Consider the following 27,981-nt stretch of genomic DNA (forward strand, 5'->3'; position numbering starts at 1 on the left):
TCATTTCATAATTGAGCTATTTAATCCCTCTAGTAACTTTTACACCTTTTTCAATTTAGTCCTTTTTACTTAATTGACTACCCAAACATTAAAATTTTCTAACGAAATTTTAATACCATATTACTAACACTTCATAAATATTTATAAAAATATTTTTGACTCGGTTTTACGAGATCGAAGTCTCGATATATTATTTTTACCTAATTTCTTCAATAATTTCTTTTTCTAACTAACCGCTTAATCAGTAAAATTTTTCTATCGATATTTTCATACGATTTTTCCTATCATATCGATATTCATGCAAAAATATTAAAATAAATTTCTCTTTAAATTGGATTTGTGGTTACGAAACCACTATTCCGATAATTTTGAATTTGGGCCATTACAAACCACCACCTAATATTACATTAAATTGTTTGTTTGCAGCCCTCTGATGTGGTTTATTGTAGTTATTTTCGTGCTTGTTGATGTACATGGTAAGTGTTCTGTTTCCCATTATATACTTCTTCATCTTTTTTGGTGATACATTAAATGTTTTTTTTTTAAAATTCCATCTGGCACGTGTTCTTTTGTTCCCCTACTTGCAAGCGTAAAAAAATTATTTAAGTAATCTAACCTATTAAGTAAATAAGACAATAATAATTGGATAGAAGTTTATGATCATGTCTAGTTTTTTTGACATATTGTAGAAAATGTTAATTATGGGACAAAACTTGAAATGGCTCTTCAAATCAACAATCAAAACACAGTGACTAGGGGAACCCCTGTAATTCAACCAAGTGATCAGCTCTTCTGGTTTGGACGATCACGATTTATTCTCACTCTTCTAATAATCTTTTCTTCCTAGAAATATAATTGGACAAGGACAACAAAGTAAGCCATCAAATTTGAACTAACTCACATTAATATGCTTGCTTTTCAGAATGCATTTCAGCTGGCCTTCATTTGGGTATCGGTTGGTTGTAATATAATTGTTAACTCAAATTTGATACAACTTTTGATAGCATGATATGTCTTTATTTTGTTCGTTTCAGATTGAATTTGAATTAGATTCTTATTATCATAATTCATGAGTAGATTTTAATCGTTACAATGAGAATTCTATTGCCATAAGAATCGATGCTTTGTGTCCAACTATTTTTTGAGTATCAAATACTTTGCAATAATTTAATTCCCTTTGTAATGTGTTCCTTAGGATCACGGTTCAAGTAGTTTGCAGCTATTTCACTCTTCCTTTATATGCACTTGTTAATCTATTACTGGAACTGATACTTTTTTAGTTTTGAGGCGATTACCCAGTGTGTAGCTAAAGGATGATTATATTTGGATGCAGATGGGTTCAGAACTCAAGGGTCCTTTAGTGGACAACTCCTAAAATGTCCTAATAACAAAGCTTCTTTGCCAATAGAATTGAGCTTCAGAAGGGCTGCAATATTCCCTTCTATGGATGTACCTCTCCTTACATGCAGTGAAAGAATGTATTTATCCAACACAGGCGAAATCAATGAGGAACAAGACGACGAAATTGTACAAGTAGTAGAAGCAAGTTAGGTCCTCTTTTGCTCCATCTTAGTTAGCCTTTTATCATTACAAAGGCCGATAGGGTTGATAGAAAGAATGTATGAAATAATATACCGCTGGCAAGAGAGAGATCACTGGTTTATCTAAAAAAATTTTACACCCTAGTCTGAAATATATGACTCAGACAAGATGCGATTATAATGTTGCTTTCATATAGTTGTATGAATTAATTGAGTTCAATTTCGATAAATTTATATTTGAAATTTGAAATTGATGCATTTCAATAATAAAAACTTAGATTAACCGACGGAAATTTTTAACATTTGAAAGACTTTACCAAGTCCTCAAGATTTGTCACAGATTGCAGCTTCAATTAAAAGCGATATTTGATGTAGGATCTAGACAATAGGCCATGAGTGTTTTCCTCCACTATAAACACAAGGAATAAGAGAGTTCATATCTGTTTTGGATTGGTTGCGACTGTTTTGGGGTCCGCTATTAGGCACCCTATGGTAGAAAATGACCTTATATGAATGTAACCAATAGTATCCACATTAAGGGGCCAAGGCTCTAATTTTAGCTTGTGAAAGATGTGGAGTTGGAGGAATCCAGGTTGATCACCACATCCTCCCTTCTCCATGGTTCCATCACTTCAACTTTCTACTATATTCCCATGCTTTTCTTTTTCTTCCTAAGATTCTTTTATCACCACAGAACCTACCTCCCACAAGTGATTTTAGTAACTTTAATTTGTAATTGAATTCCCATTTGGCTAATCATATATAATAAATTAAAAATCAAAATCTATTCACTTTGAACCAAAATTAATTTCAATGATAACTGTTAATATCTGAATTAATTTGAGCGAACTTAAATAACGCACAACTAACCGTGTCTACCTCGACACCCTGTTTAACATCAATAACAGATAACAACTCAGATTTTTCCTTTTAAATAACCCCTCTCTCTCACTCACTCTCTCCCACTTCCCCATACTCTCACTAGCCATGGCCGACAACCTCTCCTTAAGTCTCATAGGAGCCATGGATCGTCTTTGGTTTCACCAAATTATCCTTTTCCCAGAACCCATTTCACTATTTTCCTTTAAACCCCTTAAACCACAGCAGCCCTACTCGGAATCTACCGCTACGCCTACAAGCCCGTCTGCAACATCTCTTGCAGAAGACAATATCTCAACGCCTGTTTGCCCTCTCTTTGACCATCAGCCATTAGCTCCAGCGGTAATAATAAACCTACGCTCTTCAACAATGTTTAAATACAGTATTTCTCAAAGTTTTGTTGTTCATTTGCTGTTGTTTTCATGGTGATATTAATTCTAGGACGATTCTAAAGATGAGGAAGAAGAAGAGGAAATGAAGAAACGAGCAAGGAGAGGGAGTGTTAGCTCTAGAAGTCGTTCACATTCCTCATCTCCATCAACCGAAAAGCGTCTAAGGAATCACAGGCACTCAACTTCACGTTCACTAGGGGGTAAACTGAAAAAATCCACGAGTTGTAAGAGCTTGGAAGATTTGGAACTAGAAGAAGTAAAAGGGTTCATGGATCTAGGTTTCATATTCAAGAAAGAACACTTAGATTCAAGAATGATTGACGTCGTCCCAGGCTTGCTCAGACTCGGATTTCTCAAAACTCAACCGAATCTTCCCGCTGACGAACATGAAGTATCTAAAGATGATGATGATGATGATGATGATATTGAACAAGAAGATCAAGAAAGTGGTGTTATAAGACCGTATTTATCAGAGGCTTGGCTGATAAAAAGACCTGATTCACCATTGCTGAATCTAAAAGTACCAAGGGTGTCTGCAGCTGCTGATATGAAGAAACATCTCAAGTGTTGGGCTCGAACCGTTGCATCGGTAGTACAGCAGGAATGCTAAAAGTAAATCTAGAAAAACAACTGCACAACTATTAGCTTGCCTAGCTTATTCAATTGTTCAAAAAGAAGAGTTTGTTTGTAATTAGATAGTATATATATAAAAATAAAGATGAGCCAAATGCTCTTTTTGTCTGATCCATTTTTGAGCTACTTGTATGTAAGGTAAATTGAAAAGAAACTGGAAATAGGATCTTTTTTATCTTTTGTTCATCCTAATTGCTGAAGAGATAAGGCAAACAAAAAAGGCAAGATTATGAGGACGGTACGGTCCCACCATGTTGCGGGTTAAAACAAAAGGTTAGCTTCCATTCTAACAGTAGCCAAATCTGTTTTTTCCGTGTTCCATCCAGGGTTTTGTCTTCATTTGCATTATTCATGTTTTGAGATTATCAAATAAGGGTAAAAAAATGGGTCCGAATCACATGTTTTAACATATCCTATTACCGGGAAATTTGGTTTTTTTTCCCTTTTCTTCTTTTTTCAGAATCCATCCTTTTCATTATTATTTGCAATACAGTTCTTACTTTGCCCAGTTCCATCATTTTACGCTTCGCTGCGGCAGCTTTAAACATGTCGTCCCATGCTAGCTATGAAAACACGGTCGCAGACTATCCCATGGGGATGTTTCTTTGTTTGGTTTGGTTTCTCAACCAGTCTCGAACAGGACAACTGTACTTCCGTTACGTTACGACTATGGCTAGCCTCCATTAAAAGAAATTAATTACTAGTATTTTAAAATAATTTTATCCAACTCAAACAAATTAATACATTAATTAATTGTATTTTTTTATAAATATTACCTTATTTAAAAACTTCATTAGACACTCATTAATATATCTTAACAGTTAAAAATTGTTATGTAATAAATTTTAATTTCGTTTTTATAATTAAAATAATGCATTAAAAGCACATAAGTCAATATAGCGATATACTATCAATGAAGTGTGCGACATTATATGTTAACAAATATAATTAGCCCATTGCTAGGAGTTATGCAATGTGGTTTTCTAATCCATCTCGGTTATTGATCCTGTTTGGATAGAGGATGGATTAAGTTTAATATGGATGGGACGATGTCAACGAATGACTCAAATGTGTTTATTGGTAGAGTTTCAGATACCATAATGCGAATTGGTTATGTGATTACTCTATGGCAATCAGTAGGGACACAATTTTCAATATTGAGACTAGATCTGTGTTAGAAGGGTTATGTGTAGCATGAGAAAAAAGCTTTCGGAAAATAGAACTAGAGTGTGATAACACACTTCTGGTTGAGTCCTTGTTGGCCGGTGGTGCGGCTAATAGCAAATTGATAGAGTTATGATTAATACATCAATGGCTAGGGCGTAATTGGAAAGTATGAATTTGCCATTTTCCGATGACCCAAAATGTTGCAGCCGACTGCATGGCTAAGTATGCGAACACGAGACTTGTGAATTTATAATTGTTTGATGCACTTCCAGACTTTGGACAAAGTGTATTATTAGATGATAGTATTAAGTCTACATTGATATAATGTTTTGAATAATAATATAATGCGGTAAATTTATATCGAAAAACGTTTAACGAAGTACCCGTATGTGATTTAGTGTTAATGTATGAGCATAATACAAGAGTGTTACAATTTGTGAATGAGTGGAGATTGGGCAAGCCAGAAAGTAAAATCGAGCCAAGTTTTAAATTAAGAAGTATTCAGATTCTGGGGGTAGCGCTTAGAAGGGAACCCACATTGTAATCGGCTTTAAGCTTACAAGCCCAATAAAATTAACAGCGTGTTTGGTTCGCTATAATGGGTATGTGATTACCCATCTATTCCGCGCGCCTCATCTAATCCGGCGTTTGGTTCGCTGTAATGCCTATTACGGGCGTATTAGATTACCGGCCTATTCCCCAAAATCTCTGCTTTCTATTCCCTTCCCAAAACGACGATTAGCTATTACGGACGTCTTCCCAATTTCTATGCCCTGTTTTACCCTCCCAGTCTTCTTCAACGATTAGCTATTATGCTGTTTTCAAGGTATTCATTTTCATTTTCTTTCATTCCTAGGAAAACCCCTTTTCTCTCCTTTGTTTCTTCTTACCAAGAATCGAAGGAGAAACAGTTGGGAAGAAAGGAATTGGAAGGGAAGTTATTAACTTTTTTATTTTTAATTATTGTTCTCTCAGGAATTTAACTATAACATCATTATAGCTATTAATAGATGGGAATTGGAAGGGAAGTTATTAATAGATGGGTAATCGCATACCCATTACAGCTAATCTTCTCCTTTCTGGAATTAGGGTTTTGCTTTGGGGATTTTAGATGCTATCTTCTGGTTACCTTCCATGTTGGATTTCTGCTCTTTTTGCCTCCATGGGGCCAGTTTTTTTTTCTTCATCTCTTCTTATATTGTTTATTTGAGTTGGATATTTATCACATCAGTCCTCTTACTCTTAGCCTTCTTGGATTATAAGACGGGAGTTTTAATGTTTTGTTTGTAAGCTTTTTAAGTTTGCTTTTGTTAGTATGGGATTTTGGGTTTTTTTTTTTTTTTTTTGTGCTTACTTGTGTGATCAAAGCTATAAGATGAGATGTATGTGGGAGTTTTCGATTTTGGATCATTCCTTGCTTGAAGTTCTGGGTTGCTGATTGCATGACACAAGCGTTTTTGTTTCGAGATATTGATAATAGGTCTTATTAATTGCCTCTGACTGAGAGATGCTTTGGGAAGAAACCTTGTTGTTCATTTGTTGTATTTTCAGAGCTTATTTACATACTCTTTACCTTCCCCTTGGTGGGAACATTCAAGGCTAAGTACAAAGCACTTTTCGGTGCTGCCTAGTTACAATTTTGAGGCAGTTTCTTTTATCTACTGTGATTGGATATGGATGTGCAAAATATAGTGGTTAGATATGTACACCATGTCATGTAGATTCGTCAATATATATCGGTTTAAGGGCTCATAAGGTTTCTGCAATTAAGCTGTAGGTTAAGGGGTTGGACTGGTACTTGTGGCTTGCGGTTGCGGTTGCTTTTAGTGCCCAAACAAATTCAATCCTTGACATGCTGGTTATTGTGACTTGTGGTTTACTTTTAGTGCCAAAACAAATTTAATTCTTGACATGCTTGTAGTTGTGGCTTGCGGTTGCTTTTAGTGCCAAAACATAGCAACTTTTCTGTAATTGATTATGTGTTCAATGTCACACATTTTGAAGCTTCATTTTCTTTGATTATTTTGAACCTCAGTTTCATATGCTTATTTCAAACGTATGGTTGCCAAGTTAATGGCTTTGTTTTCCTTGTAAAAGATCCAGCATCGAGTTGTTATAGTTGATTCCAATCATACATGCGATTAGTCCTGGTTTTTAACAGAGCAGTGGTTGTCTTGGATGTGAATGCTAAGTTAATTATTGTATCGCTGTTACGGTTTTACTGGTATTCACCTCCTAACCTATTTGTGTGTGCTGAAACTATCCCTGTCTGATGTACCTGTAATGTACAAAAACAAATGTGAAATAACTGTCTTTAGAGTGTAAAATAAGAAATTTTTTTATGTTAAATGGTGCACAATGCTCTATATTTCTCTTCTCTTTCTGGTGTTGTAAGCATTGTTGTTAAAATCATTGTTTTTTCTTTCTATTGGAAGGACAATGAAGGTCAAACCCCATTGCACTATGCTGTTATGTGTGAGAGGGAAGACATTGCCAAATTTCTTGTAAAACAAAATGCAGACAAAGATACGAAGGATAGCGATGGCAACTCTCCAGTCGACCTATGTGACTCAGATTGGCCTTGGTTGCAACATGCGGGCAAAGCGGAATGACATGTGCTTTATTCCCAAGTTTGGTTTCAGTTAAAAAGTACTTGAAAAAAATTTCTCATGGATGTAAATTTGGCGTTTTGGGCCAACAATCTAAGGACGTCAACTTTATCTTCTTTATTGTAGTTTTTATCAAAATTAAGCATGGTGGCGTTAATGTTTAATATTTTTTAAATTTTTCTAATTCTTTTCATTGCTTTTCTCCTTAAATTGTTTTATTTATAAATTTATTATTCTAATAAATAAATGTCATGTTAAAAATGAGAAAAATAGATATTCATTTATTTATAAATATTTTTATAAATTTGTATGTATTTTTATCGAAAAATAAATGTTTAAATTTTTAGTTTTTTAATTTTTATTTTTGAATTTTAAGAATAAAGGTTAAATTGATATAATACGTAAAATTGAAGGTTAAGTTTATTGAATTTTTAAAGTTAGGACCAGATTAATAGAATTTGTAAGTATTGTAGTATTATATATTATGGTTTTAGTAAATTCATATAAGAATATTTAATATTAAGAATTTTATTAAATTATATATTTTATTAAATTATATTTAATAGTAATTATGTTAAAATGATATTTTATAGCATTATATATTATGATTTTAATAAATTCATATAAGAATATTTAATATTAATAATTTTATTAAATTATATATTTTTATTAAATTATATTTAATAATAATTATGTTAAAATATGATTAAATTATTTATTATTTATATTAATAATCTTATTAAAATTTAATAATAATAACAATAATCATCTACTTAAAAAAATTACGCTAAGGGTACTTATGCTATTACACCTCTATTCCATTCAACCAAACACAAGAATACTATTACGCCTCTATTACATTACGCTTCTATTCCATTACGCCTCTATTCCATTACAGCGAACCAAACGCTTCAAATGATTTTCATGGGTTTAACGGAATAACATAAAAATATAAAATAATCTTAAATGCTTTTTTTTAAATTCATACAACTCTCTTTTAATAGTTAATATTTTCATAGTTTCATTGGCACATTTGTTTATGGAATCTACAAATTCTGCAAAATAGCAAATGTTTCATTAGCAAAGATATTCTTAAAATTTAAAATAATAAATAAAGAGATAAATTCTTGTAATTTTTTTAAATTATGTTCTAAGAGAGACCCTTCAAATGATAAAGTGGAAGGTTTACCTTTTAAGTCATTCAACATGAATTCATAATTTTAAAAGTTCATAATGTCATAAATTCACGAATTCGAATTCTAATTCGCAGAAGTTCAAAGGTAACTAATTCAAAAGCTTAAGTAGGGTTCTAAATGAATCGAACTTGAATGAATGAACCATTATTTATGTTCGTTTGTTTATTTTTAAACTTGTTTATGTTCGAGTCGTGTTCATTAAGAATTACAAAATTGTGTTTATGTTCATTTATTTAAAATTATACAAATTCATGTTCGTTTGAAACATGTTCATGAATATTAAATTAACATGTTCATGAACATATAATTGAACATGCTCACAAACAATGTTCATGAATAATAAGCAGACAAACAATAAATAAACATATGTCTTATTTTTATATATAAAATAATAAAATATAAATATTTATAAGTAGATTTAAATAAAATAAGTACACAAACAATAATAATTATATTAATATATAACAATAGAATAATAGACAAATTTTAAATGAGTTTTAAATGCTTTATTAAACTACCTTTAAACACATATAAGCAAATTTGTTCCTTAACATAAATGAACTGAACAAATTTTATTCGTGTTCGATTCCTTTAATAAACGAGTCTCAAAATCTTGTTCATATTCATTTATTTAACTTGGTAAACAAGCATAAACAAATAGATATTGAATTGTTCATCGAACACTCTATTCATGTAATAACCCGATTTTCAGTGGTATTGAAAAATACGGTTTTAGAACCCCATTTTAGTAAAACAAGTCCTTAAATATTAAATATGTATTTACAGGGTTAATATAAAAGTATATTATTGTTTAGTCCATCAATTTTGTCAATAAAATAGTTAATTTAGGTATAGGGACTAAATTGAAAAAATCCAACTGCTATAGGCATTTAATTGGCAAAAGGATTAGAGACTTAAATTGCAATTAGTCAAAGGACCATTAGCCAAAGGTCCAAAATGGTTAATAAACCATTATAAAACTAAAGTTAATGGATGATGATGCCATATTCCATTATGATTAAATAATTGTTAAATTAAGTTAATTAAAACTTGATTATGTTAATTAAACTATGTAAGTTAAGTTAGTGGGTGGTGTCATCTTCTTCAACCTTTGTTCTTCCATTGTGGTCCCAAAAATAAGAAAACCTAAATAAAATTTCGTATCATTAAGCCATTAATTGGTAAGCAAATTATAACATTTTTCTTGTAATTTTTAAAGATTTGAGGTCATGAGAGCTTGATTTAACTAGCCCATGTATTGATTTATAAAACTGCTAACATTTTTGAAAGTTTCCATTGTTGAGAATTAGATGAAATTGGTATGAAATTGTTAAAAATTAAGCTTAGTTTAAGAAAAGACTAGATTGTAAAGCTTAATTGTTAGTTTCAGTACATTAAAGACCAAATTGAATAAAATGTAAAAATTTTGTGAAATTTCGATGCGAATAGGTAGTAGAGAGTCTCTAATGAATATATGTGAAATTGGATTTTAATCCAAAGCTAGAAATTGGAAGTTATGGTTATTTCAAGTTCAAAGACTAAATTAAATAAAATATAAAATTTTAGGGTATCAAAAATGAATTTATATAGGTTCATGCATATCATGACATAATATGAAAATGTTTGGTACTGATTGGTTGTATAAAATAATTGTATAGATCAAGATTTAGATCCAAGTGGAGCTAATAGGGAAAAGTAAAATTGCATATTAGGCCTTTGAAGAATTCACTTGTTTTGCATTTTGAGCAAGTAAGTTCATATAAAATTTAATGTTTTTATGTTGTCATGTGTGATTTTATGTTTGATGATATATATATGTTTTGAATATGGATTGATTAATTGTGAATTGGTATGAAAGGTTAGAATTGGACTAAATTGAAATATGATGCTTATATGTAAAAAATGCCCATGTGAACTTAGTAAAGAGTTAGATATGATTGGTATGCCAATAGGGTTATGTGCACGTGTAACACCCCTTAACCCCAAATCGTCGCCGAAATAGGGTTACGAGACATTACCGGACCTATCAGACAACTTACGAATAATTCATAATTAAAATAACATTCATAGTATAATTTAATAATTAAATTAAATAATGGACTCTCGAAGCCCAAAACATGTATTAAAATTAGAACGGAACTTGTTCGAGTATTCCGAAAAAATTTCGAATTTTTTTTTTAAAATTTTGACAGTATTTCTGCTTATTTTTACATAAAACCCCCTGCAATTAAAACCGTATCCATTTCCAAACATAACCAATTCAACCAATTCAATATAATATTAATTTAAATTTATCAATGTACTATTTAAATTGAAACGGATAAATTTCTTTCATTATAATTCTTAGACTTGTACTACTAACATTTTTAACCATTTATATTCAAAACATAATAACCTTTATATACATCCTATGTACACGTCACATTACCAAAAGAAAATATACATCACCAAAAGTTTGTCAAGTCGGTCGGCTTTGGATTTGATTCAAGATTTAACTTCTACAACTCACAAGACGGAAACAACTGCATAATTGAGTATGCATATACTCAGTGGTATCACTATAATTCAATTTATATTTAAATACATTAAATCACACACACATATTTTTACATTACAATTACCATCACTTAATGAACAATTCAGTCTTTATATTATCATTTGATTATATATATATACCATTCTTATTTCTTTGTTTCAATTCTCAAACTTAGTAAATGATTATATTATCATTTGATTATATATATACATCATTCAAATTTAGTTTTATCAATAAATTTATTTCATTTGCCCCTATTAACTTAACTCAAACTCGGCGGATACACGGATTCCAACCAACACACCAGTACTACACATTGTACCTTAACGATACACAACACCTAACAAGAATCGAAGAAGTAGCGATATGATAATAGTAAAGATTCAACACACAAAGTGTTGAATCATAATGAGAACGATAACGATATTCAACACACAAAGTGTCTAATCGATGACAGTAACAGTAGTCGGCATATAAATGCCAGATCAGTAAGCCAGCAAAAACTCATACCCTTCCATATCCTATGGCATGCCAACTATATCCGACTAGCCCGACTAGTTAATAGGGTAAATAATTCATTTTTCAGTACAATTTCCATCTTAGTTCAGTATCAATTATAATTCCTTATTTCAATCATTTTCACAGTATTGCAGTAATTCATTACTTCAGTAATTTCACTGTTCAATGTAGTACACATAACAATATTCAGTAACTTCACAATTCAATTCAGTACTCAAAAACAATATTCAGTATTCAATAATTCAATTCAGTATCAGTCTCAATTTCAATACCCAATCATAAATTTTCATTTTACTAAAAACTTACCTTAAAATACTTACCATACATAATTAGTAAATTATGTGTTTGTAGTGATACAAACCATAATTCTCTTCAGATTTAATCCTCGATGATCTATTCTTTTCCTTTTTGGGAAGATGCTTCAGGCTCGATATTAGCTACGAATAATTAAAATAATTTCACAATCTATAACAGCCCGATTTTAGGCCTAGTCAGAACAGTGGTTTCGGGACCACAAATCCGACGAAGAAAAATTTATTTTTATTATATTTTTATAGTCTAAAATTTCACGGAATGATTTCGTGAAAATTTCATTCAAAAATTTCGACGTTTGGGCACTCAATTTAGCCAAAAAGACTAAATTGTAAAAAATGCAAAAGTTGAGTTCTACATGTTAGAATTGTCCAATTGTTATGAAATTTTAAATTGGAGGTCCTTAAATGGTAATTAGACCATTGGTTAACTTGTTGGACAAAAATGGACAAGATATAAGTGAAATAGGAAATTTTTAAGTTGGGGGCATTTTGGTAATTTAGTAATTAAAAGAATTAAAAAGGCCAAAATAGCCAAAAATTTGTCCATCTTCTCCATGGTGAACGAAATCAGAAAGGGGAAGCCATATTTAGGGTTTTCAAGCTTCCAAGCTCTATAGTAAGTGATTCCAAGCCCCGTTTTTAATGTTTTTTACGTTTTTAGAGTCTCGGTAACTTGATTAGCTTATTCTAACAATAATTTAACCTAGGGTTCATATTTGGAAAAATACCCATAGGTGAAATGTGTTTATTTTGATGTTTTATGGTAGAATATGAAGCTTAAAATTATGTTAAATAACTTTTGCTAGCCGATTTTAAGTGAAAACGAGTAAATTGACATAATCGGTAAAAATACCTAATGTTCATAAGTAAGTGTTAGAGTGAGAATTTGATATTGATATAGAAGGGGAAAATGTTCAGCATGTCATAAAACATGAGAAAAATTAATAAAGTTTAATTTCCGAGCCTAGGAGCAAAATCGTAATTTTGTGAAACTTTAGGGGCAAAAATGTAATTTTTCCAAAATGTGATTTTTGGATTGGATTGAATAATGTGAGTGTTAAATAAGTTAAATGTGTTATTATAAGTCAAGAAAGACAAGGAATTGACTTTGATTAGTGAAAAAGGAAAAAATGAGAAAAAGTGAGAAATTTCTCGATTAAACATTCGGAATAAAAAGGGATACGAATGAAGTGACAGAAATGATCACATGTGTGGTATGGACTGTGTGTAGGCCACTATGTGAAAGTGAAAGTGATGGTCACGTGTGTAGTACTATGTGCTGGCTACTACGTGTACCAGAATGATAGGTCGCATGTGTAGTACTATGTGCAGGCTACTATGCGTACCGGATAGCTTCGATCACGTGTGTAGTACTATGTGCAGGCTACTACGTGTATCGAATAATGATGGTCACATGTGTAGTACAATGTGCAGGCTACTATGTGAACCGGTATCATTAATTATAAGGTGGTTGCTATGTGCTGATCCCACCGGATATCATTGATTACAAAGGGTGGTTGCTGTGTGCTGAATCCACCGTGTATCTGTTATTATTCCGAAGTGTTCATAGGAAATTGACTAAGTGAAAATACATGAGATCATGTAACGATTAAGTGTGATTGAATGATGAATATATGTGTGGAATTGAATTGAATAATGATTGAAAGTGAAAAAGTGAAATTATGAAAAAGTAAAATTAGCAACAAAACAGTTTTAGACAGTAACAATAGTGTGACTTTGAAAAATCACCAAAAATGGTGGAAATTTAATTAGAGAGTGAATAAGATATGAAATGAAAGCTTAATGAGTCTATCTTTACATAAAAGAAACAGATCAAGCAAAAGGGTTATATATTTTGAGATATTTGAATTTTAGTGAGCCAGGGTCGGATTGATTTCGGAATCCCCTGTTCTAATTTTGGAAAATAATTAAAAATTGTAAAAAAATAATTATGAGTTATAATTTATATTCTTATAATCCTTAATGAGTCTATTTTCAAAATAAATAAATGGAAATAAACGGAAATATCATCTGGATTCTGTACAATGAGATAATTCATTTTTAGTGAAGAGAGGTCAGAGATGTTGAGCAGTGAAATAGGGGTGAATTTAAAGAATAAACTGTACTAATTGGCTAAACCAACAATTCTGAAAATTTTATGGTAAGAAGATATGTGAGTCTAGTTTTGGATAAAATTAACGAAACTTAATTTGGAGCTCTGTAGCTCTGGATAAAAATAATTTAGTGATTGTAACTCGACTAGACAGCTTTGAATTTAAATATAAGTGAATAGTGAAATTATGGATAATGCTATTTAAGCATGTTATATACATAAAGGACGTGGGATGGAGAGGAGGAGGAGGACAATAATATATGAATGAATTGTGTATAATTGGTTAAATGTCTGATTATAATCGATAAATGTTGAAATAGGAGTGATGCTTATATTGGTGCATTACTGGTCATGGTAAGCTCATGAGAGAAAATAAAGTTTCATAGCATATGCGTGTGGTATATTTGGCATGAAATGATATCATGAGTGGCTCATGAATTAACTCATGTTGGTAAGTTGATGCATAATTATAGTATTCAAATATATACATATTTGTAATATTTTGCTATGTGATTCGGAAAAAGGGGAATAAATAGCATACTGAAAATTCGGCCATGGTGCTAGTTTATGTTAAAGGAGTGTTTTATGGTATATATTAAGTAATGGAATGTTATGAATTTTGAGATTAATTTGCTAGTCAAATAAATGACAAATGAATTGATTGCGTATTTGTAATTTTGACATATGCTTGGTATATGAAACGTAATAATATATGCTTGAATAAACTTTAAGTATTCGAATGACATGGATTTGATGGTGATAAGATTCGAACATTGAATTCATGAAGCACAGGTGATGTATAATTGTTGTGTGATAGATTGATTCGAGAAATTGGTTAGGTAAATGGTAAGTGCAAGCATTTATGGATATAGAAGAAAATTTGGAGTGAATATGAAATTTAGCTCAATTAAATGATTTCATCAATTAAACATTGTGTATACCAGAATGTGTTAGTGAATTACATATTCGTAAATTGACATTCGAAGTTCAGTTAGTGATATATGAAAATAACATGAAAAGATTTATGATTGTGATTAATATTGATTCTGGCTTAAAGTGGATTCTTCAATATTGGATTGATTTAACGGATATATTGAGCATATGAATGGGTATGTATTGGGCCTCGTAAACCCTAATTAGCGACTCGAAGATAATAATTTGAAAGTTTTTAATTTGGATGAAATTTTATAACTCGGTTTAATATGTTTATAAGTGTATTTATTCTGGTAATGCCTCGTACCCTATTCCAGCGTAGAATACGGGTAAGGGATGTTACAATGTGACATCACCAGATTCGGCCCTAATGTTTAGGCCAGGTTTGGGGTGTTACACAATCATTAGCACAACACAATTTAATTGCTGAAATTTTTATTTAACTTTTACTTTAATTCCAATTTGAATCCTAACTAAACCTATATATTTTTCTTTCTCAATTCATACCCTTTTGCTACTCAATTTCTTGCCAAACTCACATTTAACTATCTAATTTTTATCATATTTTCATAATTTCGAATTTATTTCAATTTAATCCCTAAAAATCAAAACTTATATCTTAGTTTACAATTCAATCCTTTAATAAATTCTAACTTGAATTTCATTCAATTAAATCCCTAATTCAACAATTTGTTCAACATAAACTATGTTCAAAAACTTAAAACTTCCAAAACCTCAACTTAATTTCAACAAAACTCTATTCTAAAGCTTCTAAAACATCAAAATTAAAAGAAAAGGACTTGATTAACTTACCAAATTAAAGCTTAAATCCTTAAACCCTAGTTTTACTTTTTCTTTTCTTTCTTTCTTTTCCTTCCCTTGTTTCGAATGGTCTCTGTTTCTTTTCTTCTTTTGTTTCTTTTATTCTTTCATTTTATTTCTTTTATGTATTAGTTAATAATAATAACAATATATTATAATAATATAATAATATTTAATTCAAAAATATCTTTTACTTAAATTATAAGAAAATATTTTATTTTATTACAAGTGTGTTTTATATATTTTACACTTTTATTATTTTATCACCATACAATTGTTTTTATCTTATTTATTTCCTATAATATAACATCTAAACTTTAATTAATATAATTTATAATATTTTAATAATAAAAATCAAGAAAAATCTAAGATTTTTCCATGTATTGCTGCCTAATCTTAAGCTATTGACTTATTTGTCATTTTGCTCCTTTATACTTTCTTTTAATCTATAATTAAACTTTTACCCTTTACTCAACTTAGTCATTTTTGTTAATTACTTTAAATTAAGCTAAATTCACTAAATAAAAAGAAATCTAATTAAACACACTATCAGACTCATAATTTTAATTACTCCTACTAATTATTTATAAACTCGGTTTACTAAGACGGAGGCCCGATAACACACTTTTCTGGTGCCCACGAATTTTGGGTCGTTACAGCACGCTTGCGCGAGATTTATAATAGATGTTAACAAAATCCAACATTCATTGCGGATTCTTGAGTATTATACGACACAAGTTTAGCGTGGAAAAGTAACCTAATGTGTAACCATACATATAAATATACTCAGCTCGGACAAGCACATGGTGTGGTATAGTTACATGTGTATCCGAGTCCGTTTGCTAGGGTTCATCGAGCAAAACAATATAAGTGAAATTGAAATTTTGAAATGTGATAAAATGAACTTAACATCCAAATTGAAAAGTCATTAAATGGATTGAATTAAAAATAATATATCTTTATGATTGTTAATAGCAAAGGTAATTGATTTGGATCATGCATACTTGTTATAATCTTACAATTGTGGATTGAATGTACCAATGTGATAACTTATATGAAAGTAACATGAATTGGTATGTTAAGTTACTTGTAGCATTTAAAGATTTTGGTTATACATTAATACTCACTTTGTTGATGTTTTGAGTGCCATGTTCTAGCCAAAGTTATGTCAAACTAAGGTAGCTTTAAATTCTTAGGTAAAAATAAGGTAAGCGTAGTATTTTGCATATGAACTTACAAAGCATTCTATATGCTTACTCTCGTTGTTTTCTTTCCCTTGTGGATGGTCACCTTGCGGAACTCACAAAGTCGAATCATCTTGAAGCTCATACTATCACTAAATCGATAGTTATACAATTATTTTGAGTTTAAGGTTGTGGCATGTAATAAGAGTCTTAGTGTGTACTTTAGCATTTGAAAGTGTTAACTACTTGGCAAATGTGACATTGCTTGTCTTGTGTTACATGTTTCGCTTGAGACTTGGCAAATGTATGGTATTAGTCATATTTCATGCTAGAATAGATGATGATATATGCTTATATGTTTTGGCATGTGGAATGTTATAAAATGAAGTAAAAAAAAAAAGGTAGCTAAGTTAATGAATGGTTGGAGTTGAAATAATTGAATACAATGCTTGGATGTATGTTTGGAGTATGGTTGTTTTGGTTCAAGATACGGTCATTTAGGTTCATGGTGCACAAAATTAAATGGATAGGTTAATTTGTGGAAGTTGAATGGCATGTCTATTTATGTTTTGGTATAAGTAGGTTTGGCATTTGAATGAAAGTGTTGGGGGTAAACATGATTAAGCAACGAACAACTAAACTAAAGAATAAATTAAAAAGATCGAACACAAATATTTTACGTGGAAAAACCCCTTTAAAGAGGATAAAAAACTACATGCAAAGATAATTTCACTAAATCGGTAAAAATGAAGAGTACAGAGATGCAGATAAAAACTAAACCTCGAAACCCGAAAAATATGAACCCTGAAAACTTAAACACAAAATTCCCTAAAAGCTTTTAAAAGCTAATACTTAAATCTTTCTAGGGTTGTAGAAGGCCTGTTTATAGTTTAAATTCGTAGGTCAAATAATTTTAAAATAATATATACTAATCAGAGTTTAAGTGAGAAACTAAAACATTGTTTAATTGAAAGAAGTAAAGACCAAAAAATTGAGGAACATGTGTCACCACGTCGTTGGGACAAAGCATGTTTCCTCATCGTGATGTCAGTTGCTCGTCGAGACGAAGAGCTCCTCCTTGTTGCGACGTCACACATTGTTTATGCTGAAATGCGAGGCATACTCCACAAAAAGTAATGAAATCAATTGATTTTGAGTAGGTTAAGCTTATGTTTGATTTGGTTTTGATTAGAATGGTTAAGTGATTTGTTTGACAATAAAATGATATGAGTTTAGGTTGTTTTAATGGTACCAAGTCCGTATGAATCATGTAGGTTGTTTAACACTCCTTGAATGGGAATCAAAATGACATTTTTACCAAAAACAAGGTCCTCATCATAGCCTTTTACTCTCAATGTCGTGCCAAAACAGAATGTCGTCACAAAGTTGGTAGGTATGAAGTCATGACGTGAAATATTGAGATGGTGACGTCACGATGTGTAGAGTGTGATATCACGATGTCAGCCCAAAAGTTTCCATACCTTACAATTTGATCTTAATTCAAGCTTGGGTTAACAAAAGAGCTTTGGTAAGCTTGTGTGGGATCCAAAAATGTTTATGTAACATATTATGTTTATGAATGCTATTGATTTTCATGTTTGAACGATCAGATGTTGCATAATGACTTGAATTTACTCTGTCAGTAGTAGTACCTCATAGTTCGGACCCGACGACCGGATTAAATATAAAGTGTTACATTTAATGGTAACCTTAAGCTTAAGGAAAAAGTTTTAAATGCGAAAAGTCTCTCTAATATTCGAAAAAGTCTTCAAAATAATCAAACAACTTAAAAAAAATTGTAGAACTTTATGCCAAATTTTAAAAATTCTTAAAGAACTTCTCTCCTATCATCCTTCACTAAAGAAAGGAGATAAATTCTAGGTTTAAAGTTAAAGTCTCGACTACCATTAAAACATACTTCATTTACTTAAGATTAGGTTTAAAGGTCTTTCAACTCAAATCAAATCAAGTTTTTTAATTCATTTTAGGATTTAATTTGAATAACCCTTAAAATAAATTGTGTTTATCTAAGATCAAATCTATGCAATCATTTCATCAAATTTTAGTTGAAGAGAAGAACGAAAAGAATTTCTTTTATTAGAAAAAGTTAGAGTTTGAAATTTTGATAAATAATTTGTTTTATTTGTTTCAATTTTTCACGTCATATTTTTAAGCGACTTTACAAATAACCAATCAATATGTCTAAATTAAAAATATATATAATGATTTAATTAGATTAAAGTTAAATAAAAATGCTATTTCCATAGCCATATCCCAATTAAAAATTTATTGTATCTCTTGAAACTCCTTATAAATCGTACAAATTGGATCTAAATATCGATTACTCTCACGAGCTTAAACTTGTGCTTACTCAATGTCTATTATTGTAACTTTAGGCTTTTCAAAGAATCGTTTTAAACAATATCCCGCTACACATTATAGAATATAAAATGGTGATGAAAACAAATAAGAAGAGAACAATCAATTAAAATCTTGACCAACCTATGGTTATAAATATAAAATATGGAATCGTAATGGATATATACTAAATAAGAATCTTTCTTATAAAATACACAACATTTTAATCAAATCAACAATCAGTAATAACAAAATATTTATATTGATACTCAGTATAAGAAGACATGAGTTCAAATACATTGAAATACATTATTCTATTAAGGAAGAGTTATGAATAATTTTAAACTTTGTATAAAAAAAAGTATTTATAACCATGAAAAACTATTCTTCTCGTTGAATAGAAAAAAACTAATTTATTAAAATAGACATTATTTGATGAAATAAATGAAATCTATTATTAACCTTATCCATTTCTCCGTGGTCCTTTCTTTAAAAATAAAATAAAAATAATAGACATCAGTCAAATTTATGAGGATGCCCACAAAGCAATACAGAATGAGAGCAAGGCTTGAATTATTAAGTATCTATGTGCTGAATTGTTACGTATAGGTTTAGTTTAATTATTTATTTTATAATTATTCAAATATATTTATAATTTTATTAAAATTATATCACACGGATTTAAAACATAGATATATATTTAAGCATAACATATAATAATTTAAAATTCATTAATAATATATTAAATAGGTGCAATATTAAAATAAAATAACATAAATATATCAAATTAACAATATTAAATATAAAATAAAAACTATTTTCACCAAAATTCTAGAAAATGGTAAAATTATTGGTTAATTGATTAAGATTGGTTGCGTCACATGTACATGACAGTCTAACTAAAAGAAAAATGGACAAAAATCGCACAATCTCTCTCTTATTATGAGCCACTCCTTTAATATTTTTTTGGCATCTCCCACTAACCACTTGGAAACCAATTATTTCCCTCTCTTGTAAGTTTAAACCATAAAGCCCTTTTTGGGGATAAAATAACTTACTAAAATTTACTAAAATTGAGTGAATGAGGGTGACATTGGACTCCATATTAAGAGGCTAATCATTTCTCAAGTTACGATATAAATGCAAGTAGATTTGGTAATTCATTTCTTTTATGAATATCATAATTTGGATAACACAAATTGCTCAATATTTTATTTGTTATACAACTTCATCTTTTATAATATTTCAGGCTTACTTTTCTTTGGGTCAAATTGACAACATGTGAACTAATTTTGTAAGCAATCGGGGATTTTAAATAGTTATATATGTAATTATTCATCTATACTAGATTTATGTTTTTGGTTGAGTTGTGGGGACATCAATTTAATTAGAAAAGAAGTTTCTATTTTTTTATAAAGTAATAAATATAAGGTTAGAATATGCTCTGAGTTCATGTACCCTTCATATATTTGGAATTCAATTCCTACTTTTAGTTTTAGAAACTTAGTCCTTCTACTTTTCGTATTTTAAATTTCAGATTTAATTGTTAACACCATTAAAATTCTTTTGTTAAATTCACTGATGTGGCACTTTGAAATTAAAAAAAAATACTCGCTTGATAGCCATGTAATTAAAAATTGAGATTGTAATAAGTCTGAATTTGACAAGTGAATTTCAACAATGTTAACAATTGGACCTGCATTTTTAAATTGCAAAAGTAAAGAGACTAAATTTCTTAAAATAAAAGTAAATAGACTAATTTTCAAACGTATAGGGACTTAGAGCATATTTTAACCTAAATATATATAATTATTAGGGTGTTCGTTGTTTTATCTTTTTATATCAAATAAATCTAAAAATAACTACACAAATTTGAATATGAGAAACCGTAAATATCAAAACTTTAATTTTACCAATTCAACTAAAGCTATATATTTAGTTTTATATAATTTTTTTATAAATTTATGTCCTACATAAAACTTGTTTCACTCACAAGTCACAATTTAGGTATACCATAATCTATTATATTATATATAGTTCTAATTTTGTAGTTAATTACCTTTCACAAAATGTATTTGGTACTTAGGGTGTGTTTGATATCATTTTAATTTTTACTTAATATAAAAATTTCAACAGAATAAATAAGTAGATAGTTACTTATCACTTAAGGTAGAAAATATTAGGTCAATTTATTTTATTAAAAATTAAAATATTTTTTTAAAAAATAAGATATTTTCTTTCACCCAAAATAATATGAACTATTACATTAATAAGATTAAAATAAAAATAAACAATATTTTAAAAATCAATATTCATTTTATCAAACGAACATAATTATATTTAATAATTATATTTGTTAATTTACTAAATAATTTTCTTTATAAATTCATATGAAGAACACAAATTAAAAATTAAAACTATAATTAAAATACAAAATACATATTATTATAATATTAAATAATTTCAAATCAATGCTTCATGAATGAAAAAATTAAAGAAAATTGTAGGAAAACCAATTATACGTGAGGAATCCAACAAATCTCTTTCCTCTTGCCATCAATATTCAATATAGTTGAATCCATAGTAGAATGCTTAAAGATGTGAACAAATAAACAATAATGAAGTATAAAAATTATATTATACATCCAGCGAATCCTGAAGAAAAACTTGATCGTTGCCCCATAGTGGGGGCGGCCGCTCGCGTGAGGAGGGAAGGGGGCATAAGGTCAAAGAAAGTGGCGTAGTGGAGGGATCGAGATTAGGGAGCTTGCCCTTTCTTTTATTTTAATTTAATTTTCTCATTTTTCAGGCTCTTCTAAAACACTACTATATAAAGCTTGGGTCGACGGTCTTTGAGTTGTATCACACCAAAGATATTCATAGATGATGGCTATCAAGAGCCACCATTGCTGCTTCAGCTTTATCTTTCTGTTATTACCATTACTCCTACAGCTTCATTCTGGTACTTGACTATTTCTTTTCATTTTTATGTTTTAGCTCTATGTCGTGTTTTTATTATATGCTCAAATTCGTACCCTGGGATAGACTTCCTTACGTGAGAGTTTAGAGTTAGACCGATGTGAGTACTACTATTACTATTACCATTAGTTGGTAATTATACAATTCTTAATTAGTAAAATTTTTGCATTATGGCCAAAGCTCAATGACCTTGCCTACCTAAGAATTTGTGTAATCAATGGATTAAGATGAACTGGAGAAAGTAGAGTTGGTTGCAATGCCACCAATCTCATAGACATGTTGGACCCCATAGATTTATATATATATATTTCACGATAGACTACCAACATTACCTAGCAATATTTTAATTCCATGGATGAAAGCCAGTTCTGATAAGGTTTCAGAGAGGGAAAAAAAATACCAAGGAAAACAATTAATCTTATCCTTTTTTGCAGTCAAAGGTGATCTCCAGTTGAACTACTATGCTCAAAGTTGCCCCAATGCTGAAGAGATCATCAAACAACAAGTCATCAAGCTCTACAACAAACATGGAAACACAGCTGTTTCTTGGGTTCGAAATCTCTTCCATGACTGCATGGTTAAGGTATATATCTTTTGTGTAATTAAATCATATTTAGTCTCATCCTATTTATGGCAAAGTCAAGTATCATATATGGGTATGTTTTCACCATAATGGTTTTTTTTTTCATATATTTATAAAAGTATACTTCTATACATATATCCGAATATGTGATTATATAATGAAAATGAAGAGCCAGAATAACATAGCTATTTTGTTGATGCAGTCATGCGATGCATCGTTGTTGTTAGAGACGGTGAATGGAATTGAATCGGAACAAAAATCAGATAGGAGTTTTGGGATGAGAAATTTCAAGTACGTTAAGACAATTAAAGATGCTCTGGAGCAAGAATGTCCAAGGACAGTTTCCTGCGCTGATATCGTCTCTCTTTCTGCTAGAGATGGCATTGTCTTGGTCTGTATATATATTGTTTCATTAAAAACAAAAATCAAAACATAAAATGGACAGTTTTGTTAAACGTATAAACCTATACCTCTGCCCATATTACAGCTTGGAGGACCACGCATTGAGATGAAAACCGGTCGGAAAGATAGCAAGAGAAGTTACCTTTCAGAGGTAGAAAATACCATCCCCAACCACAATGATTCAATGGAGTTGGTGCTTTCACGCTTTCAATCCATTGGCATCGACACCCAAGGAATAGTAGCTTTATTAGGTATAATATTTATATATATGTATGAAAACTATATTCTCGTTTGATTTATTCCATATAATATGATAAATCTTGCATTATTATTGTTTAGGAGCTCACTCCGTAGGTCGAGTTCATTGTGTAAACTTAGTACACAGACTCTACCCCACAGTTGATCCGACATTGGACCCTGACTATGCCGAGTACCTTAAAGGGAGGTGTCCGACACCCGACCCTGATCCGGAAGCGGTGTTGTACTCGAGAAACGACCGGGAAACGCCGATGATTCTTGACAATATGTACTACAAGAACTTGTTGAAGCACAAGGGGTTGCTGGTGATCGACCAGCAACTGACCTCTGATCCCACTACTTCCCCTTTTGTGGAGAAAATGGCTGCTGATAATGGATATTTCCATGACCAGTTTGCCAGAGCTGTGCTGTTGTTGTCAGAGAATAATCCACTTACGGGAGATGAAGGAGAGGTTCGAAAGGATTGTCGTTATGTCAACAGTGAATAAAATTACAATGTTAAAAGAAACTGGGGAATGCAACTTTTCCTTATTATGCTTGCAACTCGCAAGTTAATTATATTCGTGTTGCAATAAAATTTGTCCCATAATTATGAACTCCAAAAGAATGAAGAATTAAACTATGCAAACCGTGTAAATATGGAGGATGTTTTCATTCCAAACAAAAAAAAACGCGTGTTAATTGTAATTAAGTATGAGCTAAGGCATATCTCAAAAAAAAAAGAAAGTATGAGCTAAGGCAAATCCTTTTCTTTCTTATATTGTTTTTATGCTAAATTATTACGAAAAATATAAAAATTTAAATACAAATCAATCACAAAGTGTTTATATGACTCAGTTCCACAAAGCTGAGATTTGGGATTAAGTCTTAGATATTGACAAAAGAAACATTAACGCCGGGATTAATTTTTTTTAGTTACTCGCTTTCGAAATTGACAAAAATTAAATTGTTTTAATTTTTTGAGAGGACTAATTTACGATATAGCGAAATTGAGAGGGACCAAAGAGATGATTTTACCCCTATATATTTTGACACAGTTCGTACGAACTAACACTCCAATGGGCTTAATATGTTAAGAGGTAAAGCCCAACTTTTACTTGGATCCATTGGACTGGAGAAAATGGGTTTCAACTGTCAACTCTGAATCTGAATCTGAATCTGCATCCAAATCATGATAATCAAAATCCGGAACAGTCCCGTTATAAATACCATCAGCTACGGTACCTGGAATTGGTTTTATTCATCTTCTCCAATTTCAGGAATTTTCTCCGTCCTAAATTCGTTTTGGTCGGGAGCTCTACCTTTGATTTCGCAGCCATGGCTGAAGAGTCCGACTTCGCCGATAAGGTTCCTCCCTCCTTTTATGAAATGGTACATATTTCTTGAATCTCAATATCTTTGGCAATTCACCTAGATCCGTGCTAAATCAATTGAAATTTTCCATCTAATATAGAGATCTGGTTTTTCTCTCCCCGCCTTATTACTTGGTATCGTGCTGATCTAGTGTTTTTTTTTTATCGTTCCATTTTATATTGTTTTGAGAATTGTGCATGCTGATTGTCTCGCATAATTTAGATTTTCTTTTTTCTTAATTGCATGTTTTTGTTTGAGTAATCTAACATCAAGATGTTTTCATTTTTCATATTGCATGTATATTACCAATTAATTTTTTCCATGTGCTGGTGGTTGAAATCTTTTAGTACATAAAAACTTTTCTTCTGGATTGGATTCTTTCTTTAAGCAAATTAAATCTTTTAATTGGAATAATTAATTTGACATTGATCCATTTTCAATGCAAGTTTTCGGTGATGATAATAACTAATAATGTTGTTAGCTTTTGTTTTGACTCGTTTAATAGTAGGATGATATGTTGTAAATGTAAAGATTGGCTGAGATTTTTTTTTTCCTTTTCATTAATTTTGTTTGCTAAAGACAAAGCAGTCATTTAATAGCTGCTATTAATGGAAAGATTTCCCTTTCTTAATGTGGGATTTGAAATGATCAACTCGGATTGGGTTTTTGTTAGTCTATACTCCTCCTTAATGTCCAAAAAGAAAAAAAATGAAAACTGAATTTTTAGCGGACAACCAGAAAAATGTTCTCACTTGGTAACATTCGATGATTTCGTTATGCATTTCAATGCCATAATTATGCCTAGCTTGCTAAAATGAGCATGAGCTCGATTAAGAATTAACATCTCTGATAAATTAACGGGGTCTTGGTAGAAACCTTGTGCACTCAATTAAGTCTCATTATAAACGAATGATAAATTATTTTTTAGAGCAATGCTGCCTGTATCCGATGTTGTCCTGCATTGTAGAATTTTTTATTTTGCAAGTATCCTATGACATAACTTAATAACCCCTTTGAAAAGTCAGCAACTTCCATGTAGGAGGACTAAGTTCTTAAAATAAAACATATGCAATTAAGAATTTTCCTTCCATGATAAAATGAACTTTCCCTGTTGGTTCTTGATGGCCATGCGAAGCTAAAATGTTGAAGCTAAATATCGAGCAGCTAGTTGTGTTTGTGTGTTTTTCTTGTGCATTAGATGATGAATGCTTACAGTGTAATAATTTCGTTTCCCCTGATGCAATAGGGAAACAAGATCATTTATGAAACTGAAGCCAAAGGGTTGAACCCGGGATTGATAGTGCTACTGGTTGTTCTGGGGCTGCTGCTGATATTCCTTGTAGGGAACTATGTACTTTACTCGTATGCGCAAAAGACTCTTCCTCCTAGGAAAAAGAAGCCAGTATCCAAGAAGAAGATGAAGAGAGAGAGGCTGAAGCAAGGAGTCTCAGCGCCAGGAGAGTAGGACTTCGAGGTCTGATCTCTTCAGCTCCCCATGTTAAACTGTTTGCAACTTCCTGTCCCGTGTCCAGTGAGTTACGTTAGTCAGTCAAACTTTAACATCTTAATTAGAAGTTAACATACCTTTGCGTAGATAAGGAAGTAAATACTGTTTTTTGTTTGTCTGGTGCAGGTTTACTTGTTGCAATTTCGATTTTGTTTACTCTTATTATATGTTTCGTTTTAATTTGCATCTTATGTTACTCATTTAGTTGCTTCCACAACCCATGGAAGCCGTTTACTGACTCAAAGCAACCGCAATAAAGCCTTTTAGTGGTGCTTCATAGGCTTTTCCTGTTTACAGGGCATGTACTAATTTCAAACTTAGGATACGTTGCATGCCCAGTGGAAAAGAATGTTTTTGATTTGATCATCTGAAAAAGAAACATTAGAACCTCGTTCAAGAACTTTAGCCATTAGCCGTTCTGTTGGTTTTAACGAAATCATCTTATGCGATTCAAACCTCTAAGCCCAACATGCTCTTATTCAAGAACTATGTAATATATTATTATCAGTGCAATACAGATGTATCCATCAATATGTTATTTGGTTTCTCACGTTCGTAAAGAATTTAGAACGAACCGTTTGAACATTATTTTTACTACATGCATCACTGATGATGTAATTACGAGGTAGCTACTCTCCTAGAATTCTTTCATATTACAAGGCAGGACATGGACAAGGGCCCATGGCCATGGTCTAATCCCCAGGACAGGCTTGAGGCAAATGCAAAGGAGCTCACAGAATTACTGGCAGAAAACATGGGTTGCAAAGTCACAGGCTGATTCACATTGTTGGCGTTGCTACTCATCTTCCACTAACTATCCCACAGCTTCCGCATGATCCTTTTAGTGCCCTGTTCATCCCAAGAAAACCACCAGATTTCTAAAATCTCCATTTTTCCTTTGATTCTGTGTGTAAAACTCCACATGAAAGAACATTATCAAGGGATCAACTAACGCAGTAGCTCATGGTACAATAACAGTGTTTGAAAATGAGAATAGAACCAAACATTTGATTTTACCAATGAACTCTACAGGATGGTAGAAACTTCCAAAAACCAAGTTTGGAGGATGGAGGGGCGTATTTTGCAACCCATGTTTCTAAACCTGTATCTGCAAGCGTTAGCCACACCCACATAGTACCCGTCAATCATCAATTCTCAATCTTCTTCTTCTTCTTCCTTCTTTCTCCTCCCCCTCCTCCAAAATTTAATGTTAATAAGTAACAATAATCAAATTAAAAAGGCAGAATTAATTATTTGGCACCTAAATCTTAATTTGGTATCTAAGGTTTTTGTGTCCAATGAGGTAATTGAGCTTGACATTTTTTCTTAATTTGGTACTTAAGCTTTTTTTTAGATTCAATTTGGTACCCAAATTTGTTAAATGATATACAAATTACCCCAAAACAATAACGGTATTAAAAAATTCGTGTTATGTTACAAAAATATCTTCAGTATTAGATGAAATTTATGTTAAAAATTATGCATTGAGCTATACTTAACAAATTAATATTAAATAAGGAATACCATGTCATTTGCCACATGTCAATCATCCAATAATTATTTTGTCTACCTCATAAAAAATCATATTATTAGTATATTGGAGTAATTTGTATCAGGTTTGACAAGTTCAAGTACCGAATCAGTAAAAAAAAGTACCAAATTAGGAAAAAAGAGTCAAGTTTAAGTACCAAATTAGACCAAAA

General features: G+C 31.0%; 3 protein-coding genes and 1 long non-coding RNA gene across 4 annotated transcripts; all 4 read left to right on the forward strand.

The window, feature by feature from the left end:
• Nucleotides 1–2,439: 2,439 nt before the first annotated feature.
• Nucleotides 2,440–3,560, forward strand: LOC105799798 (uncharacterized). The gene is made up of 2 exons (XM_012630548.2): nt 2,440–2,762; nt 2,862–3,560. Exons 1-2 carry the CDS (start codon nt 2,529–2,531, stop codon nt 3,420–3,422), a joined length of 795 nt encoding a protein of 264 aa, XP_012486002.1. The 5' UTR covers nt 2,440–2,528; the 3' UTR covers nt 3,423–3,560.
• Nucleotides 3,561–5,064: 1,504 nt separating this feature from the next.
• On the forward strand, nt 5,065–7,385 carry LOC105799800 (uncharacterized). The gene is made up of 2 exons (XR_001135666.2): nt 5,065–5,438; nt 7,048–7,385. It is a non-coding gene; the product is annotated as an uncharacterized LOC105799800 (long non-coding RNA).
• Nucleotides 7,386–21,947: 14,562 nt separating this feature from the next.
• On the forward strand, nt 21,948–24,040 carry LOC105799802 (peroxidase 21). The gene is made up of 5 exons (XM_012630551.2): nt 21,948–22,158; nt 22,610–22,758; nt 22,961–23,149; nt 23,246–23,411; nt 23,500–24,040. The coding sequence occupies exons 1-5, from the start codon at nt 22,080–22,082 to the stop codon at nt 23,904–23,906; spliced, it is 990 nt and encodes a 329-aa protein (XP_012486005.1). The 5' UTR covers nt 21,948–22,079; the 3' UTR covers nt 23,907–24,040.
• A 583-nt stretch (nt 24,041–24,623) lies between these two features.
• LOC105799803 (DNA-binding protein S1FA) lies at nt 24,624–26,392 on the forward strand. The gene is made up of 2 exons (XM_012630552.2): nt 24,624–24,789; nt 26,018–26,392. Exons 1-2 carry the CDS (start codon nt 24,736–24,738, stop codon nt 26,234–26,236), a joined length of 273 nt encoding a protein of 90 aa, XP_012486006.1. The 5' UTR covers nt 24,624–24,735; the 3' UTR covers nt 26,237–26,392.
• Nucleotides 26,393–27,981: the final 1,589 nt, after the last annotated feature.

Source organism: Gossypium raimondii, chromosome 9 (assembly GCF_025698545.1).
Source record: "Gossypium raimondii isolate GPD5lz chromosome 9, ASM2569854v1, whole genome shotgun sequence".
NCBI classification, from domain to species: Eukaryota; Viridiplantae; Streptophyta; class Magnoliopsida; order Malvales; family Malvaceae; genus Gossypium; species Gossypium raimondii.